The sequence below is a fragment of the Protobothrops mucrosquamatus genome, unplaced genomic scaffold (assembly GCF_001527695.2).
Source record: "Protobothrops mucrosquamatus isolate PMUCROS unplaced genomic scaffold, P.Mucros_1.0 scaffold109, whole genome shotgun sequence".
NCBI classification, from domain to species: Eukaryota; Metazoa; Chordata; class Lepidosauria; order Squamata; family Viperidae; genus Protobothrops; species Protobothrops mucrosquamatus.
The window spans coordinates 768379-780257 of record NW_015386481.1 but is presented as its reverse complement, the minus strand read 5'-3'; the positions used below and the strand labels follow the sequence as shown (position 1 = coordinate 780257).

The 11879-nt window shown below is 47.3% G+C and overlaps 1 protein-coding gene across 1 annotated transcript in view; it reads left to right on the top strand.

Annotated features, from left to right (window-relative positions):
• The window catches only part of VPS13D (vacuolar protein sorting 13 homolog D), a 67391-nt gene that overhangs the window by 52147 nt on the left and 3365 nt on the right, over nt 1-11879 (top strand). The window contains exons 66-67 of the mRNA XM_015812740.1: nt 992-1124; nt 1271-1466. Coding sequence (XP_015668226.1) covers nt 992-1124; nt 1271-1466 — 329 coding nt within the window. The remainder of the gene's footprint in view (nt 1-991; nt 1125-1270; nt 1467-11879) is intronic.

Below are 11879 nucleotides of genomic sequence, written 5' to 3'. Positions count from 1 at the left end.
AGATAGATAGATAGATAGATAGATAGATAGATAGATAGATAGATAGATAGATAGATAGAGATGATATAGATAGAGAGACGATAGATGGATGGATAGATGATTGATAGATAGATAGATAGATAGATAGATAGATAGATAGATAGATAGATAGATAGATAGATAGATAGATAGATAGATAGATAGAGATGATATAGATAGAGAGACGATAGATGGATGGATAGATGATTGATAGATAGATAGATAGATAGATAGATAGATAGATAGATAGATAGATAGATAGATAGATAGATAGATAGATAGATAGATAGTATATGATAGATATATAGACAGACAGACAGACAGACAGATAGATAGATGGATGGATGGATGGATGAATAGAGAGAGATGATAGATAGATAGATAGATGATAGATAGATAGATAGATAGATAGATAGATAGATAGATAGATAGATAGATAGATAGATAGATAGATAGTATATGATAGATATATAGACAGACAGACAGACAGACAGATAGATAGATGGATGGATGGATGGATGAATAGAGAGATAGATAGATAGATAGATAGATAGATAGATAGATAGATAGATAGATAGATAGATAGATAGATAGATAGATAGAGATGATATAGATAGAGAGACGATAGATGGATGGATAGATGATTGATAGGTAGATAGATAGATAGATAGAGATATATATGACAGATAGATGACAGATAGACATGTATATGTATATATGTGTATGTATATATACAGTATACCTATATGTGTGCATGTATGTGTCTATATATTCTTTAGACAAGAGAGCAGGCATCGGAATTTCATTGTGTTGTGTGCCATTGTGTACCCAGAAGGGCAACAATGAAGGTTTATCTGATCTTAAATGTACAGGAGTCCCTGTACTTGGGATGTAATTATATAGCTGCGTAGGCTAGTTACGTTCTGGGCAATTAACAGATCTCTCTCTCTTTTTTTTTTACCCTTCACGGCAGTTTACCGGAACTTTGTCTGACGGTCTGGGAAAGACGATGGATAACCGGCATCAGACGGAGCGGGAATACATCCGATACCACGCAGCCACCAGTGGCGAACACCTGGTGGCCGGCATCCAAGGCCTGGCTCACGGTAATCAGCGTCCACCTTCTCTCTCTCTCTCTCACACACACAAAGGACACTTTGGCTGCCTTTGCGTTCCACTCTTGGCGGTCCTTTTGTCCCAAAATCCTTTTGTTCAAGCCCTCATCAATACCTGCCTCCTTTTTTCCCAACAGGCATCATCGGCGGGCTGACCAGCGTGATCACGTCGACGGTAGAAGGGGTGAAGACCGAAGGCGGAATGAGCGGCTTCATATCCGGTCTTGGAAAAGGACTCGTTGGCACCTTAACGAAGCCGGTGGCCGGTGCCCTGGACTTCGCCTCGGAGACCGCCCAAGCCGTCCGAGAGACAGCCACGCTGACCGGCCCCAGGTGAGTGGAACGGGTCGGGTCGGCGTCCGTCTTTCGTCGGGTGTCATCGTACGTCCTCGGCTTATGACAAAGTCATTTAAGGACCGTTCCAAGTTACAACAACACTGGAAAAAAAGGGATTTGGGGCTGCTTTTCACACTTAAACGACCGTTTCCTAACTGAAGACAATTAACCAGTGGAACAGCTTGCCACCAGATGTTGTGGGCGCTCCATCACTGGAGGTTTTTAAGAAGAGACTGGACAGCCACCTGTCTGGAATGGTCCAGGGTCTCCTGCTTGAGCAGGGGGTTGGACTAGAAGACCTCCGAGGTCCCTTCCAGCTCTATTCTGATTGATTGATTGATTGATTGATTGATTGAAATGGTCTAGGGTCTCCTGCGTGAGCAGGGGGATGGACTAGAAGACCTCCGAGGTCCCTTCCAGCTCTATTCTGATTGATTGATTGAAATGGTCTAGGGTCTCCTGCTTGAGCAGGGGGATGGACTAGAAGACCTCCGAGGTCCCTTCCAGCTCTATTCTGATTGATTGATTGATTGATTGATTGATTGATTGATTGAAATGGTCTAGGGTCTCCTGCTTGAGCAGGGGGATGGACTAGAAGACCTCCGAGGTCCCTTCCAGCTCTATTCTGATTGATTGATTGATTGAAATGGTCTAGGGTCTCCTGCTTGAGCAGGGGGATGGACTAGAAGACCTCTGAGGTCCCTTCCAGCTTTATTCTGATTGATTGATTGATTGATTGAAATGGTCTAGGGTCTCCTGCTTGAGCAGGGGGTTGGACTAGAAGACCTCTGAGGTCCCTTCCAGCTCTATTCTGATTGATTGATTGAAATGGTCTAGGGTCTCCTGCTTGAGCAGGGGGATGGACTAGAAGACCTCCGAGGTCCCTTCCACCTCTGTTCTGATTGAGTGATCTTTGTTGCTTTTCTCTGCACTCTTTCTAGAGTCTCCACATCTGTTTCTAATAATCGTGGCTCCCAAAACTGGATGCCATATTCCAAGCGTAGCCTCCTCCTTCCTCTTCTTCTTCTTCATCCTCACCGTCAGTGGGAAAAGTGGGGAGGGGGTGTGTTTGGTGCCCGCCGAGGAGTGGGGGGGGCAGCCCGACCCCACCGCAACGGTTTCCCAAGACCCGCATCCTGGAAAGCTGGGGATGAAAGCCAGGTTGTGCTACAATGGGGATTCTTTGGCTGAACTCCACTTGAACCCAGAAGCCTATCGCTAACAATGATGCACTGATTACCTGCTTAAGGCGGGGGTGGGGGCGGGGGGGTCAATGGGAGTTTGCCTCCCCGTCCCCTCCCCTCCCCTCCCTCCCTCCCTCCTTCCACCCGGCTTTCATCCTTGGGCTTTCCACCTTCCCCCACTTCCTCTTCGGCAGCGCACAAAACCAACACAGAAGGGGAGAAATAAACAAATAAATAAGCTAGGAACGGACGTTTTACACACCCAGGTTGGCAAACAAGGTGTGTGCAGCCTCTCTGGGACTTGAAACGTCTTTGGGAAACCGCAAGGAGACCAGTGAGGAGGCTGGAAGGAGGTTAAATGACGGGCAGAAAGAGGGGAGGGGGGAGGATAAGCATAACAACCCCGGTGCTCGCTTAATGACCGGCTGCGGCGATTGACTTTAACGGCCACTGCAACACAGAAGATCTCCGAGGTCCCTTCCGGCTCTTATTCTGAATGATTGATTGATTGATTGATTGGTCTAAAGTCTCCTGCCTGAGCAGGGGGGTGGACTAGAAGACCTCCAAGGTCTCTTCCACCTCTAGTCTGATTGATTGATTGATTGATTGATTGATTGATTGATTGAAATGGTTCAGGGCAGGGGTGTCACACCCACCCCAGCTCCAGCAAGGAGGGAAAAAAGTCAAAATACATTGTGAAACGTCCCGTGACGCAGCGAGTTTGACACCCCTGGTCTAGGGTCTCCTGCTTGAGCAGGGGGCTGGACTAGAAGACCTCCAAGGTCCCTTCCAGCTCTAGTCTGATTGATTGATTGATTGAAATGGTTTAGGGCAGGGGTGTCGCACCCAGCCCAGCTCCAGCAAGGAGGGAAAAAAGTCAAAATACGTCGTGACACGTCCCGTGACGCGGCGAGTTTGACACCCCTGGTCTAGGGTCTCCTGCACGAGCAGGGGGCTGGACTAGAAGACCTCCAAGGTCCCTTCCAGCTCCTATTCTGACTGATTATGATGATTATTATCGCCTCGGCATTTCTTTGCATTAGCAGTGCAGTCTCCTGGCTGATGCAACCTTGCGATAACACTGAATAAAACAGACTTGCTAGAGCAAGGATCGGATCTCTGGGTGAAAGAAAGGTGTCGCGGATTGGCCAGGAATTAAACAAGCAAACAAACAAACAAAGCCAATAAAATGATTGAAGGCTTAAGGGTTCAATTTCTCCACTTTTTTCCCCACTGCTCTAGAGATTTCCACCTAATGAGGTCCAAACGGCATCCAGAAGGCTAAAATGACTCACAACTATTCAAAGGGAGGGGAAAGGGAGAGAGAGAGAGAGAGAGAGAGAAAAGTTTCCTTTCATTCTTTTTAAGAGTCTTACATAAAGTGACACCAGAATGAGAAATGGATTATTTTGGGCTCAGGAGTCCAAGGGAGTATTCAGAGTTCAGCCAACACACGGAAAAGACATTTGCAGTACATTTCTCTCCCTCTCCTTCTCTCTCTCTCTCTGTTTCTCTTTCTCTCTCTTTCTCTTTCTCTCTCTCTGTCTCTCTGTTTCTCTTTCTCTGTCTCTCTTTCTCTCTGTTTCTCTCTCTCTGTTTCTCTTTCTCTCTCTCTGTCTGTCTCTCTCTCTTTCTCTGTCTCTCTTTCTCTTTCTCTCTGTTTCTCTCTCTCTCTCTCTGTTTCTCTTTCTCTCTGTTTCTCTTTCTCTCTGTCTCTCTCTCTCTCTCTCTCTGTTTCTCTGTCTCTCTTTCTCTCTGTTTCTCTCTCTCTCTCTCTCTGTTTCTCTTTCTCTCTCTCTGTCTCTCTCTGTCTCTGTCTTTCTCTTTCTCTGTCTCTCTTTCTCTTTCTGTTTCTCTCTCTCTCTCTCTCTGTTTCTCTTTCTCTCTCTCTGTCTGTCTCTCTCTCTCTTTCTCTTTCTCTGTCTCTTTCTCTCTGTTTCTCTCTCTCTCTCTCTCTGTTTCTCTTTCTCTCTCTCTGTCTCTGTCTCTGTTTTTCTCTTTCTCTGTCTCTCTTTCTCTTTCTGTTTCTCTCTCTCTCTCTCTCTCTGTTTCTCTTTCTCTCTCTCTGTCTGTCTCTCTCTCTCTTTCTCTTTCTCTGTCTCTTTCTCTCTGTTTCTCTCTCTCTCTCTCTGGCTTGGAAGGGGGAGGAAGGAGGGAGGGAGAAAGGTTGAAGCTTCAGACAACAGGGAAACTAGGGCACCTTAGACTGCTGGGTTCAGAGGATAGAATAACAAGAGTTGGGAGGGACCTTGGAGGTCATCTAGTCCGAACCCCTGCCCGAGCAGGAGACTGACCCTACACCATTCTAGACAAATGGGGGTTTCCAGTCTCTTCTTTAAAAACCTCCAGTCTTATCGATAGAAAGTTGCTGTTTTTTTTTCCCCCTTCTTCCTCGGAGACGTTGTGGACGCGCTCGCAAAAGGGTGGCGTGGCGAGCACAGCCACAGCGCCTCTATTTCTCAAAAAAAGCAGACTGGAGAAGTTTAACAGACTAACAGAGTTGGAAGGGACCTCGGAGGTCTTCTAGTCCATCCCCCCTGCTCAGGCAGGGAAAAACCCTAGGCCGTTCCAGACAGGTGGCTGTCCAGTCTCTTCTTTAAACCCTCCAGTGTTGGAGCATTCGCAACTTCCGGTGGCCAGCTGTTCCGCTGGTTAATTGTCCTGACTGTCGGGAAATGTCTCCTTCATTCCAGGTTGCTTCTCTCCTTGGTTAGTCTCCCTCCGGCCTTCAGGGGATTTGAAAAATAAGTGGACCCCCCCCCCTCTTCTTTGGGGCAGCCCCTCAAATACTGGAAGACTGCTATCCTGTCACCCCCGGTCCTTTTTTTTTTTTTTTCTTCCTAGACCGGCCCTACCCAATTTATAGGTATAGGATTTCCTGTCTGAGCAGGGGGTTGGACTAGAAGACCTCCAAGGTCCCTGATGCTGATGTCCCCCATTTAGTCCTGTCTGATTCTTGGCAATTCCACAGGGCAGGTCTCGGCTCATCTTCTTAAAAATCTTAAAATTGCTTCTTTTGAGTTGTTCTCTGCTCCGGCCAGCGTGGGCTTTGACGGTTTCCTTTTACTGCTAACGCTTCCCGGCATGGTGACTTTCTCCGGTGAATTTCTCCCCCGTGGCACGGCCAGAATGACACACACACACAAACACACACACACACACACACACAGCCTTGGGGGAAAATATCCATGCACGCTCAGCCTTTCCAGGAACAACACCCAGCGTAGAGCAGATGTGTCTGTGGAGAGAGTTCTTGCGTAGAAATGGGACGTGGACTGTCTTAAGGACGCTTGCAATGCTAATATAGGTGAGCTACATGGCGGTTCTCACCTGCTGGTAATTTACAATGGGTTGGCAACCCATCCATATTCTGTGGCTTCTGCTGCTTTTCTTTTCTTTCTTTCTTTCTTTCTTTCTTTCTTTCTTTCTTTCTTTCTTTCTTTCTTTCTTTCTTTCTTTCTTTCTTTTTTTCTCTTTCTTTCTTTCTTTCTTCCTTCCTTCTTTCCTTCCTACCTTCCTTCCCTTTTTCTCCTTCCTTCCTTCCTTCCTTCTTTCCTTCCTACCTTCCTTCCCTTTTTCTCCTTCCTTTCCTTTTCCCCCTTTTCGTTTGTTCCTTCCTTCCCTTTTCCTCCTTCCTTCCTTTCCTTTTTTCCTCTTCCTTCCTTTGTTTGTTCCTTCCTTCCCTCCCTCCCTCCCTCCCATCTTCCTTCCTTCTTTCCCTCTTCCTTCCCTCCCTCCAACATTTTCTTCCTTTCTCGTGTATCTTTTCATTCCTTCCTTCCCTTTTTCTCCTTCCCTCCTTCCCTCCCTATTTCCCTCCCTCCCTTCCCTCTTCCTTCTTTCCCCTTTTCTTCCTTCCCTGTTCTCCCTTCCTTCCTCCTTCCCTCCCTCCAACTTTTTCTTCCCTCCTTGTGGATCTTTTCCTTCCTTCCTTCCCTTTTTCCCCCCTTCCTCCTCTATCTTTTCCTTCCTTCCTTCCTTCCATCCGGCTTTCCCAGCTTTCCATTTGCGGTCGTAAGCCGAGGACTCCACGTAGGCCTTTGCGAGCAGGAAGTGCATCACCCCCCCCTTAGCACCTGCCTAGGACAGTTGCTTTTCGGCCATGGCTGGCCGGAGCCTGGCCCCCAGCCCCTGCACTGACCTGAGGGTCCCCCTGGCAGCTGGGGGGGAGGGAGTGCCCCCCCCTTGACAGCCCAGAGCTCCCCTGGGACGGATTCACCCTCGGCCTGTCCTTCTGCCCTCCTCCTGAACTCTTTGAGCCTCTTCGCAGCTCTTGCAAAAAGCACCTCTCCTTTGCAGCACCAAGGCCAGCCCCCCCCCCACCATCACACACACACACAGACACACCCGTGGGGGTCCCAAGCCGGCCTGAGAAGCTCGGGGCGTGTAAATTTAGCCCCCCCCTCCCCCTCCAACACGACAAAAGAGAGCTGATCTGAACTTGGCTGATGATGGGGGGGGGGGAGAAAGGAAGGTTGCGTCCCATTGATTGTGGTCTGGCGGGGAGCCAGGCTCCGGGGTTTGACCGACAGTTGAACTACAGCGTTAAGGCGTGTGTAATGCTACTCGGGGTTTTGTACGGCCGCCAACGAGTACATATCCAGAGGGCAAAAGTTTAGAGCGAGGCCGGCCTCTCCGCATTAACCCTCTCGCGCAGCACGTAACGGATCCCTTTTCCTCCCCATTCAGAAAATGCGAACCCGCAATTATGGCTTTATTTCCGAGTTTCGGCCGCAAAGAGGAGCGGGAGGGGGGGGAAGGAGGGAAACAATAGGAGGCATTGATGGCTGGCACCCTCCCTTCCCCCCCCCCCGCCCCCAGCAGTGGGCCATGGGCTAGAGGATCCTTTTACTTGCAACCGGTTCAAGCTTACAACAGCCTTGAGGAAAGGGAGTTAGCGCCCTGTCTCACACTTAAGGACCGTCGTGGTCACGAGATCAGACCCTTTGTATTTACGACGGTCGTAAACAACCGCGGGACTAATTCGGCACCTGCAGCGATTCACTTCACAACCGGGGCGCACAAAAACGGGGCAAGCCTCGCTTAACCAGTGTCTCGTTTAACAGATGTCTCGGTTAGCGACGTCAACGTCGGGCTCCGTTGCCATCGTAAGTCGAGGACAACCTGCAACCGTGCCGGCCTGCCTTTAAAATCTATTTAGGATGATTGTGAAAGTCGTGACCCGTTCTATCTTTTTTTAAAAAAAAAAACACAAAAAAAAACAACCAAGGATGCTGTGTGAAAAATGTAGCTGCACAGGTTGTGTTGCACAGGTTGTGTTTTTCTCAGCCTCCCCCCCCCTCAAAATTCCTTCAAAATAGCTATTTTCTCTGGTTAGTTTGCAACAGAGCATTCAAGTGTCTTACCAGAAAGACAGGTTTTGTCTGGGCCAAGTCAAAAATACCCCCTTTTTCACACACACACACACACACACACACACACACACACACCCAGCTGTGATTAACAGTCACTCTCCACACACACACACACACCCAGCTGTGATTAACAGTCACTCTCTATTTTTCGCATGTTAATTTTTCCGGTGTGTTGCTACTGCAAAGACCGGTCCAGGTAATCCTATAAAAAAAAAAAAAGCCGTATATTGTGTTTGACAGCCGCCTCCTTGTTTATTTCGAATTTGCTATCCTCTGTTAAACAAAAAAAAAAGGGGGGGGGTTAAATCAAAACAGAACACGCCTCTAAAAACGTTCACAAGAGCATAAATCATCGGAAATATATACTAGAATATTAAAAGTTGGAAAGTTGAGAGAAAAGAAAGAAAAAAAAAGAGGGGGGGAGATAAAAACACCGCAAGGTTGTATCACAAACCCAAATCAGCTGGAGAAAAACTGGACCAGACTGCAGACTTGACTCCTGAGAGTTTGTCATACGATATCACAATGACATATTTTTTTTTTCCCCCCTACTTTTTTAGTCCTGGATCTCAGACACGATGCAATTTGCTTTGGAAACTGCAGAGAAAAAATTGCTTGTCTGCCAGCAGCCCTAAATACAGGCGGTCCTCGACTTAACGGCCGCAATTTCAGCCCAAAATTGAGGCCGCTAAGCGAAACCTTTGCAAAGTGCAGCTGCAGTGATTCGCTTAAAGAAAAAAATAGTCGTAAAATGGGGCAAAACTCCCTTGATAAATTTCTAGCTCGGCAATGTAAATTGTGATTGTAAGTCGAGAACTTGGTTAGAAAGGGAAGTTTCTTAAAATTAAAAGAAAAAAGAGAGATGCAATGATCGATAGATATAGATAGATAGATAGATAGATAGATAGATAGATAGATAGATAGATAGATAGATAGATAGAGATAGATAGATAGATAGATAGATAGATAGATAGATAGATAGATAGATAGATAGATAGATAGATAGATAGATAGATGGAGAGAGAGATGATGGATGGATGGATGTATAGATGGATGGATGGATGGATGGATGGATAGATAGATAGATAGATAGATAGATAGATAGATAGATAGATAGATAGATGATAGATGATGGATGGATGTATAGAATGGATGGATGGATAGATAGATGATAGATAGATAGATAGATAGATAGATAGATAGATAGATAGATAGATAGATAGATAGATAGATAGATAGATAGATAGATGATGGAGAGAGAGATGATGGATGGATGGATGGATGTATAGATGGATGGATGGATAGATAGATAGATAGATAGATAGATAGATAGATAGATAGATAGATAGATAGATAGATAGATAGATAGATAGATAGATAGATAGATATGTTACGTTCACCACCATCCCTGCCAAAGAATTTCGGCTTAGCCATTTAAGGAAGGTAAGATGCGTCTTTGTGTGAACCTCAGTTGCGTTACTGAGGCTTCTCGTTTGCACATCGGGAGGGCTGGCCTCCTTCGCCTCCATTGTGCTTGTAAAATATATTTGGGGCTCCTGAGCCAACATTAACGTCGACTCCAGCAATCCGAAACTGCCTGGCTGAAAAGCAGATTTTTCCTGCCTTTTGGCAAGCTTCCGCGAACGCCACGAACCTCAGAATAACAGTAAACGAGACGGAACTTTTGGGGGGGTCTGTTTTGCTTTTCTTTGGAGAAAAACCTCCAAGGCTGTGTTGGAACAGTAGTTTTCTGTTCAAGCTGTTCCCCCCCCCCACACCCCCATCTCTGCATTTTTTTTTGACCCTCCATTTTTTTTAAAGCCCTCCCCAAGCTTGTGTGTGCCTTTCCAAGGGGAATCAGTCAATGAATGGGGAGCTGGGTTTAATAAAACCTAGATGCAAACAACTCACCGTGCATTTAATTGGCTCCTTTTTAAAAAAAAATTGCATTTGCATCTTTTTGTATGTTGCACGCTTGCGCAGACACACACACACATACACACAAACACACACACACACCAAGTGCTCTTTATTTGCAGAAGGCAGCCAGACAAACCGGAGTTTAAATCGTCCTAATATTCAAGAGCTGTGCAATGTTTATTTTCTCATCCAGCTCAAATAAAAGCAGTTGCCAAAAGCTCACAGTTCATTGTTTACAGCATCCAGGACTGGGGGGGGGGGGAAACGGGAGAAAAAAAGGGTCTTAACAACATTTAAACCATGTTAGGCCGAGATAGCCATGCAAACTAGGATAGTGACGGTTTGATCGGGCTGGCAATTCTGCCTATACATTATTTATTAGTCCAGCAATCCCATTTATTTGGGGGATTTATCCGAGAATTCCTTCCACAGTTGCTATTTTTGCAACGTTTGTGGACAACTCCACTGTTGTTTATTTAAGTTATCATCCTGCCTCATTCAGCGACTCCGATCCAGACGTCTGGCACAGGCTGTGTCTGGAGGGTGCGTGTGCAGACGGTCCTCAACCTACCACCGCTTTGTTGAGCGAGACATGTGTCAAGGGAGTTTTTGCCCCTTGTTGTTAAATGAATCACCGCGGTGGATAAGTCGGCAGCGCGGTTGTTAAATGAATCCGGCGTCCCCCCATTCACTTTGCTTATCAAAAGGGGATCACGTGACCTTGGGACACAGCGACGGTCGTAAGTATGAACCCGTTGCCAAGCATCTGAATTTTGATTACATGATCGGGGAGGGGGACACATCAAAGGTGGCACGTGTCCCAAAAAAAGGTCCTTCTTCCCTTTTTTTCCGTGCCGTCGTAACTCTGAACGGTCGCTAAACGAACAGCTGTAAGCCAAGGACGACGTGCAAATTCTTGAACGTGGCCTTTGGAAAGAAGAGCGCAATTTTTTTTCCTTTCTTTGCACAAAAGTGTTTTAACTTTTCACGTCTGTTATGTGCCTGCAAACTGGCCCAGCCTGAAAGGAGAGGGCTGGGTGGCGTTGTCTTTTCTCCTTGGCCGTATCCCGAGTTCAAGTTCTGCCTGCTTGGCAGGTTCCCTCCCTCCCTCCCTCCCTCCCTCCCCTGGTTTGTGATGCATCTGTCCCTTGGCTTTTGGCTTTGGAACTGTGATATCCACTCCTGGAAGGAAGTGAACACTTTGCGCTGGGAGAGTTGGATGCTACTCTGGGTGAACCGTGGAGGGTGGGAGGGGGGGGACACGGGGAGGGGGGGGAACCAGCCAAGCTGGTGGGGAGCCAGAGGACAGGCCGTGCCAGAGAACAGAACAAAACAGACAAAAAGAGTTGTGTGCTAGTCAGAGGCAATTCCTCCTTCGCATGGCTCTGCAAATATGGGCACCCTGGCCTGGCACAAACACACACACCCCTTCTTCCCGTGCCCTAGATGTTCCCGGGAAGCCCTCAAGCCTTCTGCCACCCAGTTCTTCCTTCCCTGTCCTTTTCTTCTGCTGCCATCGGACACCCAGTCCTCAACTTACGGCCACAAGTGAACCCACCAAAATTTAGGTCGCCCCGTGAGACGTTCGCTCGCTGGGTTTTGCCACCGTCGCGAAGCGGATCGCTGCCATTCTTAAAGTTAGTAATAGGGTGGTTGAGGGAATCCCTGTTGACTTTGCCGGTCAGAAAGTCGCAAACGGGGGGAGGGATCGTGTGACACACACACACACACACACCGGGAAGGCCGCCACCGTCATAAATACGAGTCCGTTTGCCGAGCATCTGAATTTTGATCCCGTGTCCACGGGGAATGCAGTGCGAAAAACGGCCCTCGGTTGTTTTTTTCCGGTCCTGATAAATAGCTTTGGTCACAAAGCGAATTGTTAGTAACACGGTTGTTCAGTGAATCCAGGGTCGCTTTTTTTGGCGCCG